Here is a 13622-nt window from a genome sequence, read left to right on the forward strand (position 1 = left end):
TTTGGAAGCAAACAATCCTATATATATATATAGTTATGCCTTGCACATTATACATATATAATTCATAATATAAACTTAATATGAATATTTAGTTTATATTATATAGTTGTTAATTAACTTAGGTTATCTATTTCGAGTTGTATGGATATTTAGTTTATATTATATTGTTGATCTTAGGTTATCTATTTTATTATACTTTATTCATTATTATATTTTATAAAATATATGAGTATTTGTGATTCACAAGTACTAGATGAGTTGTTACTAGATCAATTAAATATAATTTTTTGTGAGGTGTAAATTTGAATTTGATTAGTCATCCTTTTGTTTTTTTTTTTTTTTTTTTTGCTTCTTCATGTCACGTACGTTAAAAGAAAATAATTGACAGAGACAAAAATAAGATTGACTTGAGGCTTGATTTTGTTTTATTTGCAACCAATTGACAATGAAATATCATTAAGGAATAATTTTATTTTAATTCATTGGATTTAAAAGTCAAATATTCTGTATTTGAAAGGCTCTATATATATAGAACTTATTTATGGTTGAAAAGGAAGAGAAAAAAATTAAATGATTGTTCTGCATTTTTCCAAGCTGATAAAAAGAATTCAAATGAGACTGTCTCTCTCCTTCATAGGTCCAACAATCAGCAAACAAATGTGAACAAATTAAAGAGGTAGTTGAAGAAAAAACAAATCATAATTATTGTTTTTTATTTTTTTTCTATAAAAACACATTTAACTAAGAGAATTGCAAAGAAAAACGCAATCAATTTGGATATTAAATATTGCCAATAAGGTCAGTTAAACAACCGCTTAGGACCAATCATTCTCATGACCCAAAATAAGAAAATAAAAATGTAAAACAGAAGAAGTAACTTTGGTATTTAATGATTCCAATTTCTTGGATGGAAATTGTGTCACAAATGAAGTGATTTACATGTATCTTATGTTGATGAACTTTGTTTATCTCTTGGTCCATTAAATTATTTTGTTTATTTGTCGTGATTATCTCTATTTTAAATTCTTAATTTTGTTTTAAATCTCATTTCTCTTCTCATGTTTTTGCTTATGTATCTATGTTTTTATCTATTTTATTTACAATTTTAAGCAAATTATAACTTTTTTTTAATTTGTGTAATAAAATGAAAATGTCTTTAAGACATCTATGTTAAACAAGAAACTCGATGATTTAAGAGGAGTGATGTGGGATGGAATTTGAGGAATGAATGAGAGAAAAAGATGTGTCATTAGCTCATTGGTTGAAAAAAAAAGTGTGAAAAAAAAATTGTTTTGTTTTTTCAACCAATCATATTGTTCTACAATTCTCTTTCACATTTCATCAAATTCTCTTCCTCAATCATTTCTCTTTATTTAATTCACGAGTTGAAAAAAATTTCATTAAAAAATAACACAAATTATTAATATTGTACCTATAATGAAAATAAATTGATGAAAAATTAAAGAAAACAATTTGAAAAATAGTAAAACCAAAAAAAATCCTAATTTTATTTACTGATCATTTGTTGCTCAAACCATTTATATTCATCTATAATAAATATTTTTAACACAATCCTGCATATTAACACGGTATTTCTAAGTATAATATTTTTGAAATAAGTGAGAAAAAATACATTTTTTATTGACAAAATTAGTTCATAGATATATTAATGTTATTTTGGATGAGAAATTACCATTGAAACCACTATGGCCGGCACCCAAATTTGGGATGGGCTAAATGTTTTTTTTTCTTATTTTTTATTTAACTTGTATGTAATATTTAAAACATATAATATTTTTTACTTAGATTAACAAAATAATCTAATCTAATTACACTATTAAAGTCATGTGTTCAAATCACCTAAGTTACTAGTTTCTAAATTTTTAATTTTTATTTTATTTTATTTTATGACATGGATCCCACTAGCCGTTCATAAGTGGAAGAATGTAAAGTCATGTATCCACTATTTTCCGTGTATAGAAAATTCTAATTTATTTTTCCTGTTGAATAATGTTAAAATATAAATTGATTAGTTTGAAAAAAATAAGGAAAATACCCATCCACATCCACTATTATCCATTAATGGAACTATTCTAATTTGTCATTCTCTCCTTTCAATTTATTTCTTTATTAGAGCTTTATTAGTCTTATTTACTATTTGTTCTTGTTGGAAAATGTAGATACTTATTATTTTCATTTGGTTGAAAAATTGTAAATCTTCTCAAATACTTGTTACACATCTTTCACAATACCATCATTTTTTACATTTATATGAGGTTTGGTTTGAAAAATCGACAAATTAGATCAGGATCTCATTATCCTTTTGGAGAATTATCTCACACATTAATTTTTGTTATTTTGTTTGAATTATATTCTACAATTAATATGATTTTTGTAGTTATATGTTTAAACATATATCTATTACAAAATATTATTTCAAATAAATAAATAATAATAATTCTCCCTTTAATTTCTTGGTGCAATTTTTTGCGCCAGATTAATAATTGTGTGAAAACCACATGTGTTCAGCCTAGAATGACAAATCAACATCTCATCTTAATTTCATTTTTAGAAAAGAAAACAGGTCATTTTGATGACCTTGAATTTTATTTTATTTTAGCAAATGCAAAATCGATGAGAGATAAGTCACAGTTTTATATTATACTAGTCTTCATAAGATAATAGATAAATAAGCAAATAACATTGCAGTCAACAAATTCTTTTGAGATATTATTTTTTATATTATGTGTTGAAATTTTGAACATTTCTAGTCAAACAAGAAGAAAATTATATAGTTGATAATTTTATTTTATAATATATTTTATATTCAATTTTCACTTAAAGAAGTGTTTAAAATGTGTATTTTTTATATTAAAATACTTTAAAATCTTTTGTCTTTCCTTTTTTTCAAATGAAACCTAAAAACATTAACAAACTCTAAAATTGAAAGTAAGGATAAAGACCAAACTCCTATATATATATCAATAGGGCAAACAAATGTTACACAAACAACAACTAAAATCCAAAGTGAGAAATGGAGATTGCTCATGCAGTTGTGATAGCATGCCCAGCTCAAGGCCACATTAAGGCCATGTTGAAGATGGCTAAGCTCCTACACCACAAGGGCTTCTACATCACCTTCGTGAACACCGAGTTCAACCACAACCGTTTCCTCAAGGCCCGAGGACCCCAAGCCCTAGATGGGGTTCCCGGTTTTCGGTTCGAGACAATTCCGGATGGCATTCCACCTTCTAATGAAGACGCCACACAGGACCCGGGAGCCATCTGTAAGGCCATTCGCACCAATATGCTTTCGCCATTCAGGGAGCTCTTGTCCAGACTCAACCAAAGAGGTTCTCCATGTCCTCCGGTGACTTCCATCCTGTCCGACATCTTTATGCCGTTCACGGTTGACGCTGCACAAGAGCTAGGGATACCCGTGGTTCTATACTCCAGTTTTGGGGCTTGTGGTTTCTTTGGATGGGACCAATATAGTGTCCTCAAGGAAAGGGGACTTACCCCACTTAAAGGTATAAACATATCAAACACCTAATTACCACACTATTATAAAAGAAGTTAATAGCGACGATTTGTATTAAAATGAACTTTTATGCAGACATGAGTGAGCTGACGGAAGAGTATTTAGACACTAAACTGGATTGGCTACCGGCCGAATTCGACAACCTTTGTCTGCGGGACCTACCATCGTTCTTCCAAACCACCGACCCGGACCACCAAATCTTCAACTTATCCATGGAAGCAGCCGAAGTAGTCCCCCGAGCCTCGGCGCTAGGAATCGAAACCTACGAAGCCCTCGAGCCTAAGATTCTAAACCACCTCTCCGCCAAACTACCAAAAGTTTTCGCCGTGGGTCCTCTTCAGTTACTCCTCAACCAAATCTCGCTGCATAACCTAGACTCCATCGGGTATGGTTAATGTTAATGATTGTTTTTTATAAATTTAATAATTGATCATTATCTTTAACAACAAAACAACAACAACAGGTATAACCTCTGGCCGGAGGCGACGGAATGTCTGGAGTGGCTGGACACGATGGGAGACAACACCGTCGTATATGTCAACTTCGGTAGCATCACCCTGGTGACTCCACAACAACTGATCGAATTCGCGTGGGGTCTAGCCAACAGCAACAAACACTTCATGTGGATCATCAGACCTGATCTGGTCATGGGCGAGTCTGCAGTTCTACCACCCGAGTTCTTCGAAGAAACTAAAGGGAGATGTTTGATCGCAAGCTGGTGCGACCAAGAACAAGTCCTCAACCACCCTGCGGTGGGAGGATTCCTAACCCACAGCGGATGGAATTCGACGATCGAGAGCCTGTCGACGGGTGTGCCGATGATTTGTTGGCCTTTCTTCTCCGATCAACAGACGAATTGTAGACATGCTTGTGAGGAGTGGAAGGTGGCTCTACAGATTGATAATGATGTGAAGAGAGTTGAAGTAGAGAAGCTTGTGAATGATTTAATGGAAGGGGAGAAGGGGAAGAAGATGAGGGACAAGGCTATGGAGTGGAAGAGGCTGGCATATGTGGCCACAGCTAAAGATGGTTCATCCTCCATTAATTTGGACAAGTTGATTAGTGTCTTATTGACCAATGTCTAGTTATTACATTTGAAACATTTAAATACAAAAAGAGCCCAAATTGAATGATTACCCTTAATAGATATACTTACAATAAAACAGAATGAATGCAAAACAAAATCTCTCATAAATGTAATATGAAAACACTAGTAAAAGAAAATCATTGGGAATCCGTAGTAGGGCTTCGATCATCATTGGGTTGTTGATGATGAAGATGAGTTTGATTTTGATAGTGAAAATGAGATTGATTTTGCCTTAAATTCAAATCTATTCTCGAATCTTCTTCTTCATCATCTCCTCTTCCTCCTCCGGGTAGCTGCTGAACCGGATGATGACCCACCATCTGAACCGGTCCAAACCCAATTCTCTGCCCCTGCTGCTGCTGCATCCACATCTCATGTTCATCATCCGCTCCCATCCCCATACCCATCCCTGCCCCACCCGCATTCATCGAAAGCATCAAAAACGCGTTTCTCCCGTTCCCTGCCCAAACCGCCGGCGCCGCCATAAACCCCGGAATCTGTACCGCAGTACCCGCTTTCGGTTCCGGATCTTGCTCTCGATACCGTTTGGACGTGTAATCATCGCCGTAACCACCGCCTCCGTGGATGAATAGCGGGGCTGATTTAGACCCGGCGCTGCGCAGGGGAAGATTAAGGGTGGAGAAATTAGCGGGTATGGTGCCGGTTCCTGTGGCGGCTATGATAGACGGCTCAGCTTGTTGAAGGAGCCACTCGATGGTTTCTCCTTCTGATTTGTGACCTAATTCACGGGTTAGCTGGAAAACCCGGGCGGCGCATAAGGCGGGCATCCGGATTCGACGGCCGCGACCGTCGACCTTTGTGTGACGGTCCTTGGAAGGTCTCTTGATTGGTTCGGATCCAGAAACGGCGTCGTCGGATCTTGGATCCATTGATTTGAATTGAATTTGGAGGAGATGATGAAATGAATTAAAAGGGGATTTTGATTTGAATTGAGAGGATGATGCGATATGAGGTGTGTGGGCTTTATTTAGTGGTTGACTGCTGTCACTTTGGAAAGTCAACGCATTTTTCTAGAGAGAGAAAATGTGGTCGCGTGACGTCATTCGAATGTCACTCAGTTTTAAACTTAAAAAAAAAAACGATCACGATGGGACTCGAACCCACAATCTCCCGCTCCGGAGGCGAGCGCCTTATCCATTAGGCCACGCGATCTATATTTTACGTTTAAACATACAATTAAATAGTTTTATTTTTATACTTTTTCTTTCTCTTCACTTTTTGATCTTCATTCATGATTGAGCCTATAGTTGACAGTGACGACAATAATGACGTTTAACAAGTCACTAATAGTCTATTTATTCAATACAATTTAAATTAAAAAATTAAAAAGTTGATATAAAGTGAAAAAGGAAAACTTACTTTTACTTCATATTTATTTTGATATGTGTCTACAATTCTTGTTGGAATTATTTGGTAAAGATATTCAAGTAGAAAGTTCTCATTTTAAGTTATTGTTTGCGTAATTTAAGGCTGACCCATTTCAAAAAAAAATTTGATGCTTCACAAAAATATATAAGTATCCCTGTTATATTGTTTGTTTATATAAATGATTATATACTATTATGTTTGGAATATAATGATACTGATTAATACTTAAGTTTGGAATTAGGAACATATTCTGTCCCATAATTTTCTATCCGAATTATCGGAGATATACCATAATTTTTTTATAAATATTAATAAACATAAATAAATATATAATATTATTAATAGTGATTCTCCAAAGTAGAATATTACATAATGATAAACTCATTTTCAGTGAAAGATGTGGAAGAACAAATTGATTTTTTTTTAAAACAAGACTTGATAATAATGAATTTCTAAAAAAAATGAAAAACTATTTGAGTTTTGTTTTAATTATAAAAAAACTCTTGGACTTTTTTAGAATTTTGAAAGATAAAAAATATTTTGACATAATTATTAAAGAGAAAAATGTAAGGATAACAATAGAAAATTAGTTAAAGAAAAAAACATAATATTGAATATAGGATTTCTTTCTAAAATTGACAGAATCACCTCTCAAACCGACCAAGCCCCACATAAGACAACTTTACTAATGTCCAAATTCAACATTAATGTCCTTTGCTGTTAACAAAAATGACAAAGTTGTGCATTACTGAGGCATGGACATATCTCACTTTTAATACAAAGACTTTCAACTACATTTCTTTAACCAAATGCAAATAAATCTCTATCCCAAAAATATAAAGATTCCTTTAGGTCCGGAATAGAACACAAGAATTCATGTCCATAATGTCATGGGTTCGAGTCGACCATTCAAAAAAAATTGAAATGCAACTACAATTTTCTATAAGAAAAAAACAGTAACCAAAAAGCCTAGTCTGAATTCTAGACTGGATGTGATACAAAATCTGAGCTTAATCACAAATCAACATTGTGAAACCAAAAGGGCTCATTTATCTTCAAACCATAAATAGACATGTAATCCAATTGGCCTAAATAACTGTCTAGAAAACCAGATGTGACTTCAAAAGGAACATATCAAAATGTAACCATCATTACAGAAAATAAACTAAGTTCCAGAGAAGATATAATACAAAGAAAAAAAACAAATGAGAAAAAACATAGTTCGGATCAAACTGAAGTAGGCGATGATTACTCACCTGCATTCATTCTTCCTTCCTAGTGATTTGTGGGGTGGCCTAGAGATGTTAAAGATAAAAAAAGACTTCTTTATTGACTCAACAAGTCCATGAAGCAGATCTCTTGATGACAGGCTTCATTTGCTTATCTTCTTCAAGAGAGATCATGCCCAAATGTGATGGATCTTCTAACATCATCTTAGCCACCAAATATCCAGCAATTGACCATGTCTGATATTTCCTAGCCTGTTTCCCAATATATCTTCCCTGTTTCCCATCGTAATATTCAGGCCAGCTGTCCTTCAATAGTCGGCTCTCAGCAAGATCAATTGCCTTCCTCGCTATTTGTGGTCGCCCCGTTTTTATGCAGGCAGCCGTTACCAACCATAGAAGAACTGAATTCAAGTACAGTTTTAATTCAGCCATTATATAACAAACCATAGAATCAATGCTTTAGGAAAGATAACAGAGGATACTATCAAAATCTGTTTTTTTTAAACTAACATATTTATACCCTCTAGTGTTTTTTTCCTTAAATAACCTATTTATAGCCTCCATCAAACTGGGTTATTTGAAAATATACACAAGAAAATATCATATTATTTCCACTTCATGCACAATTTTCTTGTATTTCCCATTTATACCTTTTTATGTCCACCAATGGAACTCCTTGAGTTCCTATTTTGGATAGGATGTAATTTGGTCAATATTCAGTATTTACCTAAACTATGTTTTAAAATAAGACTCATTTAAAAGCTTTTAATCACAAAATCTAAAACAGAATGAATAAAACAATACAAGAGTATAGCATAAACACTAAACAGAGTGAATCAAGACAAAACCTGGCCATGATCCTCCATTATGGTAGCTCCATCGGGTATTCTTGGGATCACAGCCTGTTACAATTCGCCATTCATGGCTTTCAATTGCAGGATAGCATATCTTCAGAGGCATCTCTCCAACAAGCTCCTCCCATCGTTCTTCAATGAGATCCATAATTGCAGCCGATTGTTCAGGAGTTGCCAACGAGGACAAAATAGCAATGCAATTTCCTAAAGCGAACCACCTAAAATCCATCCTAGCAGGACTGACGTTACCAATAAAATAACCACCGCGCATTGGCATGAAATCGAAAACCCAATCCGGGATTGAATCTGGAATAACATTAAATTTATTTACTGCTGTGTGCGAATACTCCTCTGTTTTGTAGCGGTATATGTCATTCAATTGTTGAAAATCAATCCAGAAATAGCCTCTCATATGATAGCTCAAGGCATGCAGGCGCTTCACTATTCTCTCAACAAAGTCTTTCCCTTCAGCGTCATGCTTCATCATTTGCAGCGCTGAACGCAATGCCATGAAGAAAAGTGCTTGAATTTCAATGGGATAACCATAAACACCCTGAAGATAAGAATGTTGAATCATTAATCACAAACGACAAAGTTTGGTACAAATCTTAACAGGGAAAAGAAAACAAGTAACTGCAGCTAACAAAGAACAGTTATAGTTTGGAACAAAGTCCAAATTATGATCAAAATAATCATTGAGAAGCCGTCAAAAGGAGTCGTATACATTTCAGGCAGCTAAAGTCCAAATAGAAGAGTACAAATCATGTATCCAGCATAAATAGTAAATACCTAAATAAGTATAATAAAGGCAAGCGTTCACACAATGGGAAGATTGTTGTGTTATATATTCTAGTGTTAAAATGAAACAAAGAGAAGAAAAAGGAAGTTCCTTTGGGATGATCTTAGCCCTTTGAATAATCAGATTTAGAACTAGGATTATATTCCTTTATTGGTGTATTACTAGGTTATGATTCCTGTTAGATTAGACAATGATTTAAATCAGTAAATAGATAGGAGAGGACATATATTTTCAAGATGCAAGTGTTAATAGTCCTTGGTTTTGTTTGTTTCAATTTTGCGCATTTCTAACATATACAAGAGGACCATGTCTACGTGGTTGAGAGATTAACATTGGTTGAAACACAACGAGACCTTGGGATGGTAAATGATTAAATAGAATCAGACTTGTTTTACACAAAAAGTGAGTGAGATAAGTTGGAAGGTAATGATGATGAAGCTGTGTGAACAAAGGTATCGGTTTGATCCATTAAAAATATACAGAATCTATGTCAAAACATGAGATAGCCGGAGCATATCATTTCTAATTTAGATTCAATATACTGTTTCAAAAAATAACTTTGAAGTGTAGTATATAGTGTGCATGCATGACTGTTTCACAAGATATCTTACCATCCTTCGATCAATCATGCTGCACCCATCAGCACAAAGCAGAGTTGGAAATGTATCAAAACCCTCTGACAAGCACAAAGTCAATATGAGCCTCATTCCCTTTTGACATTCAGCTGTTTCTGATAAAGTTAAATCTCCTGTTGACTTAGTGTATGCACGAAGCAGGATAATCCACCAAAATCCAGAGTCAACGGGAGCAACTCTTCCAATTGCACTTTCACCAAAATCTGCCATTATGGTATCTGTTTTACGAACAGGGTCATGAAGTACTTTGAAACTAGCTGGCATTACCCCCTCGCCAAGTTTAAATCTGTCTACTCTCTTCTCCCATCCTTGGAGCTGAAGAGTCTTTAATAAGAAGTTCTTCACTATGTCAGGTTCACCATTCATCAGAAAAGCCAGAGCACTGGGAACAAAATCTCGGACAAAAACCTGCACCAAAGTACCCAAAAATTAAGGTTGCATAAATTTTTTATCTGAAAAATCGATCCAGATTCAAAAAAAGAAAATTAAATTTACCTGATCATAGTTAAGGACCTCCTCCGATGCATGATCATAAGCAGCAATGGTACCGACAGGTTGGCCACGGAAATGTACCATAGATCGTCGAAGGGCATCCCAAGCTTCAGCAACCATAGGATGTGGATCAAAAGAGTTACGAGCCGACGAAGCAGGGGTATCAAATCCCGATCTTCCTCCAGGTGAACAAGCAGTCTCGTGGTTATCAAGTGTTCTAGACAAACCAATTGATAACTCACTCAAAGACCTTTCATCAAAAGATCTCTGCCTCTCAATGTTTAGCCTCGGTTTATCAAGAAGCTTCGAGATATCAAGATCATCCATTTCAGGAATTGAGCAATAAGAAGCAACTTTTCTCATTCCATACTCCATCTTCCCACAGCCACAATATCCTGTGTCTAAAAAGACTCAAACAATATAAGCAGGTGAAGAAATAACAGACCTTTAAAGCAAAGCAACAAGATAAATTATACAGAAAACCTGAAAGATTAGCCAATACATAAATATATTAATTTTACTTCACTTATAAGACATGAACATTATATAACTCACAACAGATTGTGGGTCCTGCAACAAAATCACATAAATAGGTTTGAATTCTTATTGAAGCTCACTTCCCTATTTGGTAATGAACAGTTCATTTACATTAATTATTCATCTCATTCTAGGTCTAATAACTGATTAGTTCAAATTTATTGAAAAGTACTCATTCCGCCGAAAACAGATAAATTTTTTTCCATTTCTCATGCATGTGTGTTAAGTAAGCTTCAATACACAACATTAACGCGACCTAAAAGAAGGAAGAATGATTTATCTATCTTCTAAACCAACGATCACGATCTCATAAGAAGCGTATCGGAAACCAAATATGTATAATGGAAGATCGATAAACAAGAGAATGTAGCATAATACAGTGTGACAAGACGTAGAAAAGCCAGATCTAGAAGTCCGTTGCCGGAAATTGAAAGAAATTGAAAGAAATCGAATTGAACAGAGAAGGAAATAGAGATTAGAGAAGTGTGATTAAGAATAGACCTCGGAGAGCTTAAATAGGGGAAGGAGAATGATCTCCGGCGAGATGAAGATCGGAAGGACGGCGATTCAACGGGAGATTTCGCCGGAAAATGGAGAATGAGAGAATTCTCGGATAATGGAAGAAAGGAAGAAAAGAATACATGTTAGCTGAAGCTTGTATATATATAGGAGAGAGAAAGAGACGGAGACTTTTTAGAGAGAGAAAAGTGGGTTGTTGAAAAGACCGCCTTCAGGCTTCAAGTAGTCTTCTTTGAGTTCTCACCATCACGGTAAAATGTAAGCCGGTTCTATAAAGGTAAATAAAATTGTAATTTTATTTAAAATAAATTTTTCATTTTTAAAATGTTAATTGTAATGAAAAATTTTATTATATTGATTTTTATTCAATGTAAGATTGGACTATCATTATCTATTTTTAAATTTGGATAATTCTTTTTTCTTTTCTTTTTTTTCTTTTTTTTGGTTAAAGAATCACTTTTTAATGAATTAATTAGCTTTTGTATGAAAATTAAAATAAAAGATTTATTTAACAAAATTTTATCATTATCTATATAAAGAAATCACTTTTTTATATAATTTTTACTTTATCTGTCTACTTTTTATTTTTTTTAAAATATTTAGTTTAAGCACATTTTTGTATTAAACGTAAATAAAAAAATTACTTTAATAATTTTTAAAAGTAATTATAATAATAATTACATAATACCACCTACTAAAGATATTCTTAAATTTAATTTATAAAAATCTTTTGAAGTGATTTAATAATTGGTATGAGATTTTTTTTATTTGCTCTTCATTCCATTTTTTTAGATTTAATTTGGTTTTATTTTAGTTAGAAAATCATTCCTTATTTGTTATTCAAATTTTATATATTGTTTTAAAAGTTTTATCTTGATGGTTTTGTTGCAATGTTCATTTAGAGTTTATATATATACAGTGTAACAATTAAAGTTACTTATTTTAAAATTTGTTTTAACACTGATAATGAAAGATTTAGTTGATATTGGTGATGAGTTTGAATTCTTGAATATTAAAACTACATCTCTTTTTTGGGATATTGTCTTTGGTTTCATATACAGATAAAACCAAATATGAAATAGGGAAGAACATCGATATTGACATATTTGGGTTGATGCTCACATTGTGATATCGAATATCTATATTATTTTATATGTAGGTTTCATTTCCCGGTTTAAAATATTTTATATTTTTTTACAAGTTTTGTTTGAATGTGTGATTTAATTGAAGTTGTATTTGTAATTTAACCAATATTGTCAAGTCTAATTTCATACTTGAAGTGTTAAAATTGGGATTAATGAAAAAATATCTAATTAGTTTTAGAAAATAATTTATTTTTGGCATAATATACATTAAAGTGTGATTTTTTTAATATAAAAAATGTTTTTTAATGGTATATATAATTATAATTTTGTTTATGGATTACCATTTTTTTGTTTATTTAATATAAATATATTATTATTTAATTAAATGTAATTTTGAAGAAATGAAAAAATATAAATTATTTTGAACCATAATTTATATCATAAAATGTGATAATAAATAAACTCACAATATTAAAATCTCATTTGATAAAATAATATAATTAAATTTCAAATTAATCATAAACTGAATTTATTGCTACATCACAAGCTATATTTTTTAAGTTTTAATATTGAGCAAAATCTTGTATTAAACTAAAATAAATAAGAAATTTTAACATAAAAATAAAGTATGATTTTTTTTCTTTAAAAGTGAACAAAAAAATTATATTAAATACCCTTCATTTAGCATAATTTGTTGTCTTACAAGAAAAAAAATTATTTATTGAAAAGAAAATTAAGAGAAAATAATTAGTGACTCTTTTTATATATAGACTGTTTTTCAAATTAATTTTGACAAATAATTTCAACCTTACTTGTAATGCTTTAAACAAATATATTAAAAAGAAGAAGAAAGAAGTAAATGCTAATATGAAAAAAACAAAAAAAAATGGTCGGTTCAAAATATAGCTGAACTTATTGAAATTAAGAAGATTCTCGTGCGATTAACACGAAAAATAATATATTGGTTAAAAAGTTATAATTATTTTATTAGGCTGTGAGTTAAAACATACCTATAGTATTTTTAATTTTATTTTTAATCGTTTTAAGTTTATGGGCGGGGTCAACCCAGAATCCGACCCAAATATCAATTTACTCTCACGTATATATCCAAATTAACCACAGCTCTCGACCCGGCAATCCGGACATTTTCAAAATTAAGCATCATTATATATATATAGATTAGTTAGTTAAAAATGTGTCGCGTTCATCAAGTTTAGTGTTGAATTTAAAATATAAAATGTTATTAGTCTAGCTGGTTAAAGAGTTGTACATATTTGTTACGTTGCGAGTTCGAAACATACCTTTAGCATTTTTAATTTTATTTTTAACCGTTTTAAGTTTATGAGCAGGTATTAACCACAGCTTTCGACCCGGCAATCCGGACATTTTCAAAATTAAGCATCATTATATATATATATATATATATATTAGTTAGTTAAAAATGTCTCGCGTTCA

The 13622-nt window shown here is 32.2% G+C and overlaps 3 protein-coding genes and 1 non-coding gene across 5 annotated transcripts; 1 reads left to right on the top strand and 3 right to left on the bottom strand.

Moving 5' to 3' along the window:
• The first annotated feature begins 3019 nt into the window (after positions 1 to 3019).
• LOC124923781 (7-deoxyloganetin glucosyltransferase-like) lies at positions 3020 to 4646 on the top strand. Its single transcript, XM_047463752.1, has 3 exons — positions 3020 to 3530; positions 3617 to 3926; positions 4005 to 4646. Exons 1-3 carry the CDS (start codon positions 3035 to 3037, stop codon positions 4624 to 4626), a joined length of 1428 nt encoding a protein of 475 aa, XP_047319708.1. The 5' UTR covers positions 3020 to 3034; the 3' UTR covers positions 4627 to 4646.
• LOC124923779 (transcription factor TCP23-like) lies at positions 4594 to 5572 on the bottom strand. The gene has a single exon (XM_047463751.1). The coding sequence runs from the start codon at positions 5516 to 5518 to the stop codon at positions 4766 to 4768; it is 753 nt and encodes a 250-aa protein (XP_047319707.1). The 5' UTR covers positions 5519 to 5572; the 3' UTR covers positions 4594 to 4765.
• Positions 5573 to 5728: 156 nt separating this feature from the next.
• TRNAR-CCG lies at positions 5729 to 5801 on the bottom strand. Its single transcript has one exon. It is a non-coding gene; the product is annotated as a tRNA-Arg (tRNA).
• A 1333-nt stretch (positions 5802 to 7134) lies between these two features.
• LOC124927046 (probable alkaline/neutral invertase D) lies at positions 7135 to 11213 on the bottom strand. 2 transcript variants are annotated; one of them, XM_047467387.1, is made up of 5 exons: positions 11065 to 11213; positions 10030 to 10421; positions 9511 to 9942; positions 8095 to 8653; positions 7135 to 7647 (listed from the first exon to the last, which is right to left on the bottom strand). In XM_047467387.1, exons 2-5 carry the CDS (start codon positions 10399 to 10401, stop codon positions 7352 to 7354), a joined length of 1659 nt encoding a protein of 552 aa, XP_047323343.1. In that variant the 5' UTR covers positions 10402 to 10421; positions 11065 to 11213; the 3' UTR covers positions 7135 to 7351. The 2 variants fall into 2 exon arrangements, with proteins under 2 accessions (XP_047323343.1, XP_047323342.1); XM_047467386.1 differs by having other exon boundaries at positions 10030 to 10427; positions 11065 to 11209.
• Positions 11214 to 13622: the final 2409 nt, after the last annotated feature.

This window comes from Impatiens glandulifera, chromosome 2, assembly GCF_907164915.1.
Source record: "Impatiens glandulifera chromosome 2, dImpGla2.1, whole genome shotgun sequence".
Lineage (NCBI taxonomy): Eukaryota > Viridiplantae > Streptophyta > Magnoliopsida > Ericales > Balsaminaceae > Impatiens > Impatiens glandulifera.

Excerpts from the sequence above, each read along its gene's own strand:
- LOC124923781 (XM_047463752.1), top strand. The coding sequence starts at position 3,035 with ATGGAGATTGCTCATGCAGTTGTGATAGCATGCCCAGCTCAAGGCCAC. Across the intron at positions 3,531-3,616 it reads GGGACTTACCCCACTTAAAG|ACATGAGTGAGCTGACGGAA; the intron begins GTATAAACATAT and ends ACTTTTATGCAG. Across the intron at positions 3,927-4,004 it reads CATAACCTAGACTCCATCGG|GTATAACCTCTGGCCGGAGG; the intron begins GTATGGTTAATG and ends CAACAACAACAG.
- LOC124927046 (XM_047467387.1), bottom strand. The coding sequence starts at position 10,401 with ATGGAGTATGGAATGAGAAAAGTTGCTTCTTATTGCTCAATTCCTGAA. Across the intron at positions 9,943-10,029 it reads AGGTCCTTAACTATGATCAG|GTTTTTGTCCGAGATTTTGT; the intron begins GTAAATTTAATT and ends ACTTTGGTGCAG. Across the intron at positions 7,648-8,094 it reads TAATGGAGGATCATGGCCAG|TTCTTCTATGGTTGGTAACG; the intron begins GTTTTGTCTTGA and ends ACTTGAATTCAG.
- LOC124923779 (XM_047463751.1), bottom strand. The coding sequence starts at position 5,518 with ATGGATCCAAGATCCGACGACGCCGTTTCTGGATCCGAACCAATCAAG.